General features: G+C 31.8%; 3 protein-coding genes across 3 annotated transcripts; 2 read left to right on the forward strand and 1 right to left on the reverse strand.

Moving 5' to 3' along the window:
* Nucleotides 1–398: 398 nt before the first annotated feature.
* Nucleotides 399–1,919, reverse strand: LOC118070146 (protein PFC0760c-like). Its single transcript, XM_035088578.1, has 4 exons — nt 1,484–1,919; nt 966–1,369; nt 649–886; nt 399–567 (listed from the first exon to the last, which is right to left on the reverse strand). Exons 1-4 carry the CDS (start codon nt 1,917–1,919, stop codon nt 431–433), a joined length of 1,215 nt encoding a protein of 404 aa, XP_034944469.1. The 3' UTR covers nt 399–430.
* Nucleotides 1,920–2,222: 303 nt separating this feature from the next.
* Nucleotides 2,223–4,363, forward strand: LOC118070141 (uncharacterized). The gene is made up of 2 exons (XM_035088575.1): nt 2,223–2,663; nt 2,747–4,363. Exons 1-2 carry the CDS (start codon nt 2,433–2,435, stop codon nt 3,518–3,520), a joined length of 1,005 nt encoding a protein of 334 aa, XP_034944466.1. The 5' UTR covers nt 2,223–2,432; the 3' UTR covers nt 3,521–4,363.
* A 6,377-nt stretch (nt 4,364–10,740) lies between these two features.
* Nucleotides 10,741–11,870, forward strand: LOC118070142 (uncharacterized). Its single transcript, XM_035088576.1, has 4 exons — nt 10,741–10,840; nt 10,975–11,124; nt 11,293–11,442; nt 11,516–11,870. The coding sequence occupies exons 1-4, from the start codon at nt 10,781–10,783 to the stop codon at nt 11,702–11,704; spliced, it is 549 nt and encodes a 182-aa protein (XP_034944467.1). The 5' UTR covers nt 10,741–10,780; the 3' UTR covers nt 11,705–11,870.
* The last annotated feature ends 2,435 nt before the right edge of the window (nt 11,871–14,305 follow it).

Genomic DNA, 14,305 nt, shown 5'->3' on the forward strand with positions numbered 1-14,305 from the left:
ATGAATCATTATTACGTGGTATTAACATGTTATCTGTAATGAAAGAAACGTTTATTATGCATTTAATGTTCAGATTAATTGACAAATAGCTGATTCTATTTTTGAGTTTATTTGTCGTAATGAATTTAAGAATAGTGAATATTAATTGAAAAATTTGTATGAATATAATAATGAGCATGTTATTTAAGAGCTTTCTAAGAGCTGAATTACTGAATGATAGGCGTAGCTCTAGTTTAAATTTCTATTAGTAATAAAATTTTTTTAAATCAGAAAAGTTTGCTAGTCGTCTTTTAACAAAGTATAAAACGTATAATCCAACTTGTTCACAGAAATATATAACATGTCGCTTACATCAATTGCAGTTAATTTTAAAAATAATTAATATTTTTGTTCTTGTAATACTAATAACGTAAAATAATATTTCCATTGCTCATGAATCATTTTTCTCCTTTTTTGGTACTTTAAAATTGACACCAAACTTCTTGTGCGACTCATATTTCAATTTTCCTTGGATTGTGGATTTTATTTTTTCACGAGTTGCGTCAGGGAATTTTCCTTGAACGTATTCTATAGAACAAAGTAGGTAAGTATAAGATCTTATAAATAATTCAAGGACAATTGAATATAAATATTTGACTTTAAAAATACCTATAATTGCGTCCACTCTTTTAAAGTCCAGTTTTTTTTTCTTTCTAATTTCATCGGTCGCGCGATTTTTATGAATATTTGGTATTTCACCGCTAAGAGATGACTCAGCCATCTCTTCGACTGAGAATATAACAGTCATTAAATCAGTTACCAGCTTCGATGGTTTACTAACACAACAATTATTCAGTGTTTTTCTTGCAATCAAAGTTCCACCAAAGTTTATAAAGTCCACTGTTTCCTATGTAAATATAAAAGGAATATAATAAGATATTATTAATCAACAAAAAAAGTACTAAATAAAAAACCATAAAACTTACATTTTCTGGCAGTAATTTTTGTAGAGTATTGTTTAAAACTGCACCATCTGTGATTACTATCTTCTTTTCATCGAAAGACTCATCTTGTGGCTCATCACCTAATTCATTTATGTTTGATGCTGGATTATTTTCCACCTTTTCATTCTCATTTGTATTGTCACTATTTGCAGTATTACATAGATCATTATTATTAGATGAATTTCTTCTATCATCAGAAGTTTCGATTACAAAACCGCTATTCCTTTCATGATCATTAATTTTAATCAATTTTTTTGCGTTTCGAGAAGTTATATTATCTCGAGTCGGCTGTGATTTATCATTTGTGATAGTTCTTTTAATTTTTTTATTAAAATTTTGCAGTATAAACTTTATCTGAGCTGTTTTCTTCGACATCTGTCTAATAGCTGTAGAAATAAAAATAGTATAGTTGTATTAAGGAAAATCATAATATTATTTTTTATGAAATAAAATTACACATTCTAAATTATGATTTTGAAATATTGTAAATAATAACTTACACTCCGAATGGTATATTATATCAAGAAGTCGTTTATTTTGATTTTTCAATAACCGGTTTTGTTTTTGCAAATGAAGTAATTTATTTATTACTGAAGATTGGGTGATACATGGTTTTGAAACATTTTCAATTATATTATTTTCATTAACATTTTCCTTATTAGCCGACTCTTTCAGTAATGGTTGAACATGTTTTAACAATTCTACTTGAGCTCGTAGAACAGATTCATCTATTTTTTGTTTTTTTGTTATATTTTTATCACCAGAACTATCATTCAATCTTTTTCTTTCTGGCTTCAAATCTCGAGCATCATTATTTTTTTTAGTGGTCTGATTGTTTGGTGTTTTTTCACTCTTAATGTTAGAACTTTTCATTTTTGAATCACATTTTTTTGTTTGTTTTAACTTATTCGATTTATTTCGCAATGACGGTGTCATATTGGTAAATGACTATTCTTGACAATGCCGGTATAAAATAGGTTAAGCTTATCGAAATTGATGTTAAGTATTCCGAAAGATTAAAATTAACTAAATATAATTCACTGATAATAAATTCTAAAAAATCATCATGTTATCAGTATAACATTACATGAATTTTAGATAAGCATGAAAGTAACTCACTCAAAGCGTCTATTCAAGAAATATCAACGGTTAAGAAGATCTGCAGCTTTGTTCAACCGTGGCGTTGGGACTCAAGCTTGAACCTGCGCGTGAATTCACTGCGCATACCGGCAAAGACTACGTACGTCAACACAGTAGTATACTCAAAAACTTTGTAGCATAAAAAAAGTATTTACCAGTGTTAAAAGTTTACATTCTATAAGTTTTGTGATAAATTTTTGTAATTGTTTGTAAAAAAAAAAAAAAATGAACCCGGGGAAATGATATCGAAGATTCCTGTTTGAAGATGCTCCTATTCCAAAAAGAACACGTGTTCGTCGTGAACAGGTTATGTCCACACAACTTCAAGTAAACAACATACAAGATAATGTAGAAGATAATATCATTACAGAAGTAGAAATGAGTGAGTCTATCAGAAATTGTGAAGAAAAGGTAACTCAAGATCAATCCAATGTAGGCGTTAATCACACAAACAGTTTTCGAGTGCTCAATAATGAAGACCATACTATCAATGGAATTCGTACAAATGACGTAAATAATTTGCTTAACACATCGACTGAGGTAACAGAAATTTGCAGCAATTTATTAATTTGAAAAGTTTATAATCACTAACAATTGTTAGATACATTTACTTTTCTTTATAGAGTAATAATGATGATCAAATACTGTATGAAGGAGCACAAATTACTCGAGCTGAAAGTGAAGCTCTTATAATGGCATTCGTTTTGAATCAGTCAACATCTGAAAAAGGCTTAGAACTTCTTCTAAAACTAATTAACTGTCATATGCCAAATCCAGTATATACATCTGCTAAAAATTTTACCAACAAATTTCCAGTGCACTCTTCGAAACAAAATTTTTTTTGTATGGAATGTGAAGCAGGCTTGACTTTTAATGATCACTCTGAAATCATTTGTATGTGTGGAACGCGTAATGTTAAAAAACAATTAATTGATAAAACTAAATACTTTCTTACTCTGCCAATTGAGGAGAAATTAATAGATTTATTGAACAATGAGGAACTACGTAAACAATTGAATATATCAAAAAATAATTCGAGTGATGTAACAACTGGTCGAATGTATCGAAATCTACAGGAACGTAACATTATTGGAAAGAACGATATTACTTTTCAGTTAAATACAGATGGAGTCAGTGTTTTTAAGTCAACAAATGCTTCAATGTGGCCAATTTTCTTATCTATAAACGAATTACCATTGTCAACTCGACGAGATAATACTATATTAGCTGGATTGTATATTGGAAATAGTTCACCTAGAATGGATACATTTCTCACCCCAGTAATAGAAGAGTTAACAAAATTACATCAACTTGGAATTACAATAAAATTAAGAAATGACACCACTTTAAATATTAAAGTACATACAATTATTTCTCCTGTAGACTCCGTTGCCTGATGTAAAATGACATATTCCAAACAGTTCAATGGACGATATGGTTGCCTTTGATGTTTCAATGAAGGAATGCAAATTTTTAAAGGAAAAGGACATTGTCGCATATATATGCCCTATGTTGGACAACTAAGAACAGCCAATGAATTAATGGAAGATGGAGCAGCAGCTATAATCGGAAGGAAAGAAAATGTTAGAGGAATCAAAGGTCTTTCACCACTACTTAAATTACCGGTATTTAATATAGTACGGTCTTTCACACCCGAATATATGCATGGGACTTAATTAGGAGTCACATGCATGTTTTTCGATTTATTTTTTGACTCCAAATATTCTCAAAAACCTTGGTCATTACATGGATCATTACAAGAAATATCCATGAATGTAAAAAATATAAAACCTACATCTGAAATCACTAGACTTCCTGCTCCTATAGAAAAACGTGGCTTAAATAAAGCTTCAGATTGGAGAAGTTTATTATTATATTATTCTTTGGTTATTTTTCGAGGAGTTTTGAAAAGACCATACTATGACCACTGGTTTTTACTAGTCTATAGTTTCAGAATGTTGCTAAAGGATAAAATTTCCTCTACGGATATAGATAAAGCAGAAAGATGTCTTCAAAAGTTTGTTTCTACTACTGGACTTCTTTATGGTGTAGAACACTTATCATTCAATTTACACATATTATTACATGTATCAGATTGTGTACGTGATTGGGGCGGCCTTTGGGCCACATCGACATTTTCTTTTGAACATTGCAATGGAATATTAACTAGATCTTTTAACGGTACACGTTCAGTGATTCCACAAATATGTGCTTCTTATGAACGCACTGGCGTTTTAAATTATAAAAGTAAAAAAATATTTACTGAAAATACCTCTCAGCTTGCAAATGATTTATTTCATGATCTCCTGGAAAATCGAAAATTAGTAAGAAATTATTACCAAACTGGATATTTAACCATTTTAGGTGTAGGTCAGTTACATGAAATTAATGATGATCTTAAACATGCAATAGCTGCGGAATTACAGATTATCAACTCGACTAATTATGAAGTCTTTACATTTACACGTTTCATTTATAAAGGAATTGTTTATTGTGGTCAAGCATCTAGAAGATTGACAAAGAGGGATAATTCAGTGGTTTATTCGAAAAATAATCGATTTGTGGAAATCACCAGAATTATAGAGATTAGATTCGATAATGATCGATATCACTTTATTTGTGGAAAAGAATTAATTCCTTCATTTGAATTTGTTATAACAGACGAATCCATAGGAGCCACATCATTAGATTTTTTACAAACAGTAAAAGAAGGAGCAATAATATGTACTCTTATAAAAAATATTTCCCAAAAATATTTACGAATAACTTTGAATGAAGTTGCATATATCACACCTATAGCAAATACCTACGAAAGAGATTAAATATGTAATTTTTAAAATTCTAGTTCTTAATAAATAAATACTCATGCATTTTATAGTATGAAATGTATCTTTTTCTTCAAAATAATGCTTTCCTTTTATGTTCAATATTTATTTATTTGAAACCAATGAAAAAATATTAATTAGTTTATCCATTGTATTTTCCTTTCAGTACCATTCAATTCTAATGATAAAATTTCCATTTAAACTTTATCCTTTATGATATCCATTAGATTGTTAATGTCAAAAATTATCTTTGAGAATTTACCATTAAATTACTTTTGAAGTCAATGATAAATTCTATCATTAAACAATTCCCATTCTTTCTTCATTTATTCACCATTGACATTCAATGGAAATTATTATATGCCATTGATTACCAATAATGTATTAATGGCAAATGTTGCTAAGGGCGAAAGTCGGCGTCGTTGATGGGTCCTAATTGGTCCGAGTGGGGTTAGCTATTCAGTAATCAATTACTGAACAATGTAAACGATTGAAAATACTGAAATGGGTAATTTTTTTTGTTTTAAAAATTGCAATAATAAAAATTTTTTTTTTTATTTTAATCTAAAATTCGATGAATTAATATTTAATAAAAACTAAATTATTTGTTACTGTCAGTAATTATTACATTTTATCGATCGTTAATGATCGTAAAGTCATTAATCTTTTATCCACTATGTCGCTGCTATCGTAAAAATTCAGCGCACACATATTTTGAATCGATTATTTGACTGTTTGAGCGCTGTAATCAATTTTCACATTTGAGATAATGTTTGCGAGTGATATCTAATTAGAATGATAAGAAGGATATTCAATTGATTTCCTGACTGCAAGAGCGCTGCAACAGAAGTTAAGAATTTCAATAATAATTGTGTAGGCCATCTAATTAGATCACTAGAAAATATACTAATCAAAGAAAATTTCGCAATTAAAAACGTCCATGTTTCTCCGTCATAAACTTATTTCCTTTGTCATAAGTTGGAAGTACTTTGTTTTTTAAGTTGTAAAAATAAATTAAGCAATAGTTTTTATTAGTTTCGTGATTAATAAAATATATATCAGTGTAATAATTAATAATGGTGTGTTCTAATTGTGAAATGACCGTTTTAAGACACTTTTAATGTTCAATGACTTTAGACAAACAATACAATTTCTCATAAATCATAGTGTGATGAAGTCAAAGGTATTTTGTGGAAGTTGTGGTAAATTATGTGGATTAAACTCTACGACTATGTTTTGGCAGTGCCGTAGAAAGAAAAAAGTGACTGTAAATAAACGTGCGAAACTTGAATAATGTAATTTCAAGTTGTCAGTTTGTACTCATACTCGGTTCCATAATTCTTCGATGAGTTTTGAAAAAGTTTGTTCAATAATTACCCAATATTTATTCTTAAATCCATCCCACGCACAAATAAGTTTAAGATATCACCTAATACATAAAATGATTGGGCATCTTACATTAGGCTATATGTGAATAGTGGGTTTTTAAAAACTGTAGTGAGAAAATTGGTGGTCGGGGCAAAATTGTTGAAATTGATGAGGCTGAATTTGAACATAGGAAGTGAAATCGAAGTGGGCTTATTAGGAAAGATGGATTTTAGGAGGCATTAAGAGAGAGAAGGCCCCCGGGGTTGCATGGACGTTTCTGTCCTTAAGATATGTCGCGCAACAACGGGGACAGATTGAAGATTATTGTCCATAATCCGTCGTGCCCCACTTTCGTACTGCCCTATATGGTAGTCTGAATGTGGGCACGTCGAACACGCCGAGCGCGAGACGCGTTAGCGACCGCCGACCAAAGCGGATAAAGTTGGTACTACAGGAGGCCAAATTCCAACCCTGTGCCTGGGGCTGCAAAGTCAAAATATGACATGTAGGCCTAGGTACAACTGACCAATTGAGGTCGGACTCGTAGTGGTATGTTGTATGGCCTCGGACTCGTTACGTGTATCCCTGTGCCTGTTCTAGGTGCAGGTGTACGCGTCCCGGGAAATGCCATCGCAAAGAGAGTAGAGTTATCATTTCCCAGAGTTATGCCCAAAGGGGCGAGGTACTCAATTTTCGTCCTTCGGACGGGGGAAGCATGGCTATGGATTGGAGTAAAAAGTCATTGTTGGAAGTAATGAGAAGGAGAATTAAGTCAGGGACTACGATAATATCAGATTGCTGAAGGGCATATGATTGCTTGAATGATGAAGGTAATTGTCAATTTTCTGTTTTTAGTATTTTTTCTGGATTTTTTGAAACAAAAATTTATTGATACGATTGTACTTACTGTTTTGTACAATTTATTAAATTTTTTATAAATATTTTAGGGTTCAAACATTTAACATTGAACCACACTTATAATTTTGTTGACCCGGATAGTAGAGCTCATACTCAACACATTGAGAGAACCTGGAGAACAGCGCGAGCCAGTATTTTAAGATACGGCTGCAAGGAGGAGAATCTGTTAGGATATGTTGCAAAATTTATGTTTCAAGATTTTTTCGGGGATAATATATGTAATCGATTCATTTGGTCATACCAGTCATCAAACTAGCCATTCTACCAATCAATTCAACTCCTGAAGCCCAACAGCAGAATCAACCAGAAGACAATCATCAACCAGTTGCTGATGGCGGGCGGCATGTTGAGAATTGATCAATTCTCAGTTTGAATTTGCCAGCTGACAGGAACTTCGGCGGCCATCTTGGGACTGGGTCGATAACCAATCGACCAAATAATCAATATTTCTTAATCTAGTCACTCATTTGACTAATTTCCAGTGTCTCTTTTGACTAATGAAGTTCCTGTCACCATACTTTCTCTGTTCTCGTTCACTTGTACACGTCATACGAATTCTTTTCTAAAAAATCTTGAAGTTTTGAGTCATCAGTCAAATTGTGAATCATCAGAAATATTCAAGTTTCATTTTACGATAGAAATCAACTAACATTTCAAGACATTTCACAGTAAATTCACGAAAGTACAAGAAATTCATTTTGCATTCATTCCATTGATAGGCTAACGACACGTGCACAATCATATTCTTGCTTAACTTAAGAAGCGTACTGAGCTCGTGTGGGAGGTCAATAATACCGGACACACCGAGTTGAGCATTTTTTAGACATTCAATTAGAAATTCAGTAACCACAATTATAAATTGTTTAAAAAAAAATCCTACCACTAATGTAGCTACACATAGGTATAAAGATGAGTTTTTTTACACTGTTTGATTTCTTTGTTATTCTTCCGTCATTTATTAGAAAAATGAATGACTTTTAAAATTCATTTTGGTATCCCAAAATTGCAATTGCCTAGAGTAGCGGTAGATACTCGGCGCCACGTCACTTGCACATTCTGCCCCTTATTTAACTATCGCCCCTCGTCAGAGTAGTGCGCTCTCACAGCTCATATTTTCAGTGCTGAGTATTACGCTACTCTGTGCTAAAAAGTTTGCGCGTGACGTCACGGCGCAATGTTTAGTTGTAAATATCTCGATAACTATTCACTATTACCGAATAATTTTCAATTTATGATTAATAATGACTGTTAGCTTTCATTAAGATCCAAAATGAGATTCATTCATTGAGTATTAATCGAGATACAGATTAAGCTACGCCCCTACATGCCATCCAACGCGGACTCCTTTCTCGTGGCCACAATTTTTCTACGATATATATATATATGTTCTGTAAATATCATTCTCAGTTATAAATTGTTTCAAGTAAACATTAATTTACTTGCAATATCGTACAAGTTTTTCCTGTCTTTTGATGAATTTTATGCTGGAATATATATATTTATGTTAAATTCTATTTTTTTTACCAATTTGATATTTGATATCATGAAAAAACGCATTTCTGTATTGTTAACAATTCGAATTTTTAAATTCCTAAACATTATTTTTTACAATACAATTAATTATCTGGCATAACTGCATGCAAAATTGCTATAGTTTCTCTATTTTTTTTGGTGAATAACGTAAAATAATGTACTGAATTGATATTTTATTTAAATTATTTTTAAAATGATTTGTTTCAAAGATTTATTTCATTAGTACAAGCTTAAATCTTTTTTATTAAAATTGATATTAGTCTTGTATAATCATCTACAACATTAAATCAATATAATTTTTATTTTACATAATTAAATTATTTATTTATTATTACTAAATACACATTTGATACAAACTAAACCTTCAAATATGCGGTTTATTAATAATAACTAAATATTTATTTCGCCATTATCAAATATACCATTTGTTAACTATAAATAAATCTTATTTATTCTGAATAATCTCTTTTCTCCACTAAAAAAAAACTGAGTGATTGGTAGACATACCGAAGGATATGATATGAGATAACGGACAAGAAATACTAAAGAGTTTTTCTTTAATTTCTATTGACTTATTATTCTTCTATAAGTTGTTTACATTAACTATTTAGTAATTAAAAATAATATTATGATATATAATTTTACAATTCATAAATGTTATTATATACCGTTTTTTTTTTGTTTTTTAGATGAATATCAGTCATCGGTAAATGTTTTTAGTATGTGCTTGAACAATATGTTTAAAAATCTCATATTATATAAAAATCTATCGAAATTGTAATTACTTATATTTTATCGTTCAGTTGACGATACCTGTCATCATGAAAATGACAATTGTTGCAAGAAATCCAACAATGCTGAAACAGCGCGCTATAAGATCGCGCATTGATGCATTTTTAGTTTATTTATGAAACGGACTTGTGTAAATAAACTAATGAAATACTCTAGACCAGAATGAGATGTGCTTTTGGTTCGAATTAGATCTGATGCGGACTGAAAAAATCTATGTAGTCTAAAAAAAAAATTTTTTGGTGAACTGTAAAATTAATTATTTTTACTCAACAGGGCATACATATAATTGTATCTACAAATTCGGTATAAAATTTTGCTAATACTAATGTAGTAGGAAGGGTTATAAATTGCTCTCCGTTTTGAATACATCATATTCCACTCGATTAAATTATAATCAATCATCATTTCTTGAATTTTTTGTTAATTGTCAAAAAAAAAAGTTTTTTAATATAAGTGAAGCTTAGCTGATAGAAAACGCGTATTAATATTTGAGATTATATATTTTTATTTCGAGAATATATGAAACTTAAATAAAGAATGAATTATTTTTCATTCTAGCAACTTGTGATCAAGAATAAAATAATTTCTGACATAGTAATATTATTTTTTCAATGTTTTAGTAATTGAGCAGATACTTTCTGATTTAATTTTCTTTCAAAAAAAGACAATTCCACGATGATGACAAAATATTGATTATTATTTTTCAAATGCTTTGTCGATATTTTTATGGAAATTATGAATTTGTAATTATTTGCAATGTTCAATCGAAATAAAGCTTAGTCTTATTGGCACAATTTAGATTGCATAACATGTATGATTTTTATAGAAGATAAATAACACTTTTTATCGTATAGTTAAATCTACCCGGATTATTTCTTTTTTATTGTAAAAAATATAACATTAATAGAATATCGTATAAAATTGTGTAGGTAATTTTCAACATCAATTTCATTAAAAATAGATTTTTTTTTTCTGAAAATATCGGATTTTTTTTATCGATTGTCATGACATCCTTTGGATGATTTCTTATCGATCTCAACTTCTGCTTTATTAACAACAATGCAGCTATTAGAAATATAAATATTATTATACAAATAAAATGATGAACGGATGAAGATATCAAAAATGGTGAGTATAAAAGGAAGAATAAAACTGTAGTCAATCTAATAGTGAATAACATTCCGAACTCCGTTCAAAGTTGTAATCACAGCAGTTATCAATATGAAATTTTATTTAACTATCTTTGGAATAATTTTAGCTCTCGGCTTAATTTCAGGAACAGTAAGTTAGAAGCTGATTTTTACGTATCTAAGAAATGAATTTTACATTGAGTTTAATGTTGTTTAGACTTTTATTATCTGTTTTGTTTCTTTTTTCAATTCAAATTCATTGATGGATCGATTCTATTTGTTCAGTCTATTCAACGATTAATAATAAGGGAGGCTATTCCTGAAGTGAAACCGAATCCTTATGTTAAATCGATTAACGTAAAGATAAATGGAGAGTACAATGATACAGTGACAATTGAGATGCCCATTGATGAAGAGCTTCCGGATGATATTGTTGTAAGTCGAATTTTTCTTATTAAACATTCATCAGTCATCAAACAAAAACAATCTCAAATTCAAATTTACTCTAGTATTCATCATTCTATGTTAACTGCATACAAAATCCCCATTATTAAATTAATTTTATTATTAATTTGATATGTGTTTTTTTTTATTTCTTCACAGATGAATCTCAATGTCATATATAATGGTCAAGCAATTCCAGCGTTGAAAGGTGAATTATGTGATCTATTTGATGATAAAACATTTGCTCCAGACATGCTAGACACTGCAGTACCAAAAGATAAATTTCCAAGACAATGTCCAGTCCTTCCGGTAAGATAAAAAATGAATTAACTGCTATGGAAAGCCTTCAAAATATTTCATAATATTACTCTGTTTTTTGTAGAACAAAGATTATGCTTTTCTCAACTATACATTTCCACCAGAAAAATTAGGCCCCGGTATACCAGATGGAGAAATTTATACTGAAGTGTATTGTTCACGCAGTGGTGATGATTCTAATGCTTTCCTCATATTTCGTTCACATTTATCATTAGTTACTGTTACTCCAGATGCATCTTCGCTAATGGGTTAAAAAATTCCTTAAGTTAAAGAATAGATACAAAAAAGATCGCATATTAAAAATCTAATTTTCATGTTGCACTTTATATTTATTGACTCATAAATGTGATTCAATAACAATCTTCTACACTGTATTAAATTAATAAGGTTTTAATAAAGATTTATCTTGCATGCGGAAATTCATTAATTTTTTTTTGTAAAATAAAATTATTTAATCTACGGCAAATAAACGTCAGTTACATGGTAAATGTTGAAATACTGATTACAAATCGAGCATTTTCTACAAATGAAGGAGAATTCAAATCCAATTTATCTACAAACGCCTTTTCTTCGAATAGCTTTCGAGACACAGACTATCGTCTCTCATCAGGCTTTAAAACAATAATGGCGTTTATAGTATTGTACAATATGTATACATCGCCATTTAATGATTTACAGACATACGACAGTTTTGTAGAATGTTGACGTTTCTTAACGATTAGATTGATTATCGCAACGAGGGAAGAGTTTTTTTATCTTAAGAAAGTGGAATAATAATAATAATAATAATAATAATAATAATAATAATTAGGGTAACCCCAAGTTAGGGTAATTTTCTCCGGAAAATTACGCTCTCTGCAGAACACCTAGCTAGCGCTAACCAAGATCTCGACCACCGGGTACCAGATAGTGTAGATCTTTTTGCACTCAACAATGCAGTCTATGATGTGGCTCGAGGGTTTACTCAGGACAGACGAACACCTGTCAATCCTGAGTTAAGCCTGAAAAGACGCATCGAACAGATTGCAATTAAGATCAAGAAGGCTCGACAGGGTGCATCTCGTATTCAGAGTGTGATGGATCACTTAAATACTCACAGGCCTTATACGCCAAGAATTCGGCGTATCGTGGCGAGTATCAGACGTGAACATCACACTGTGAATACGGCCGTGTTACTGATCCTAAAGAAAAGGTACACAGGCAAAATAAGATCGCTAATGGCCGTTAAAAAGTCAGGAATGCTCTAAGGGGCACAAAAAACTGGGCTGCCCCTGGGCCAGATGCAATCCCCACCTTCTGGTGGAAGAAATTGACCTCATCCCACCAGCATCTGGCTCGTATCTTCTCAGAATATCTAGGAGGAGATACACCCATTCCTGGATGGCTCGTTGAAGGGCGTACTGTGCTGATCCCCAAAAGTGGTGATCTGACCAACCCCGGAAACTACAGGCCTATTGCATGTCTAAATACTCTCTACAAATTGTTTACAAAGATTTTGAACGAGAGGATTTTGACTGCAATAGAACCTGTATGGAGACAGATAAACGAACAACGTGGCAGCAAGCGTGGCTTGACAGGTTGCAAGGAGAACAGAAAGGCATTTGATACAACATCACACGAGCTTCTCCTCTACTTGCTCGAATGCCTTTCAGTACCCCCCCAAATAGTGAGATGCATCGAACATCTGATGCCGCTCTGGAGGACACGTTTCACCGTAACATCTGGTGAAACAAGAGTGTCTACCAGAGCAGTGCCATTTAGGAGAGGCGTATACCAGGGAGATACCCTGAGTCCTCTCCTATTTTGCATCTCACTGCTGCCATTATCTGTCACTCTACGCCGAACGCCTGGATATAAAGCCGGACGAGTCTCCAACCGCGTACACAAAGTCACACATCTATTTTATATGGATGACTTGAAAGTGTACGCGGCAAGTCCTGAGAGACTTCGAACAGCCCTAGAGGTTGTTTCCGAGTATACCAGTGCAATCGGCATGGAGTTTGGGTTGGACAAGTGCGCAGTTGCCCACTTAGTAAAAGGAAGATCGCCGAACTGGAGTGATAATGTCGAGCTTATAGACGGGAGCATCATAAAACATCTGGATGCTGGAGAGTCATACCGATATCTTGGACAGGCACAGTCTCCTTTGCAGGACGTGTCTGTCATCAAAGATACTCTCCGCAGTGAGTATCCGCACAAAACAGGCATCTAGGAATGCCTGTAAAAACTGGCGCCAATTTTGTCTTTAAAGTCTGCCCAATTCAGTTTCAAATGTTCTTATGTACGAACTATAATATATGGAACTGTTGAAAGAATTTAAAAAATTGGGCCAAGTTTCATAGTTTTTTGGTTTTAAAGATTTTTTTTTTGGTACTTCAAAATTAACTGAAATTTTATAAGTCAATAGTACATTGCTAGTTCGAAAAAATTATGAAAAAAGACGCAGCTAACTTGGCGTTTTACTTGATTTCACATGTTTTTTTGATCTTACCTTTTTTCCATTTATACTAATTTTACTTGAATGTGGACTTGGCGCCAGTTTTTACAGGCATTCCTAGATGCCTGTTTTGTGCGGATTTCACTTCTTTTTGAAGTGAAAACTTCTTCAGGCGCGTTGGAGCAATTTTTAGTAGGGGACAAACTTGTAAGTTCACATCACCAAATCATCCGTGTTACTGACATAGTAACGTTGATATAATATCTATAGCTATGAAGTTGAAGCGTTCCTCTTGAATAACAGTAAAGTATATATACATATATATATATATATATACATGCAAGCGGACGTTTGGTAACATTTTGTGCGACCAAAGTGGAAGTTTGGTGACGAATTGAAATTTTGGTGACTGTCACC

Source organism: Chelonus insularis, unplaced genomic scaffold, assembly GCF_013357705.1.
Source record: "Chelonus insularis isolate UGA/USDA-ARS -01 unplaced genomic scaffold, ASM1335770v1 contig_52_pilon, whole genome shotgun sequence".
NCBI lineage: Eukaryota > Metazoa > Arthropoda > Insecta > Hymenoptera > Braconidae > Chelonus > Chelonus insularis.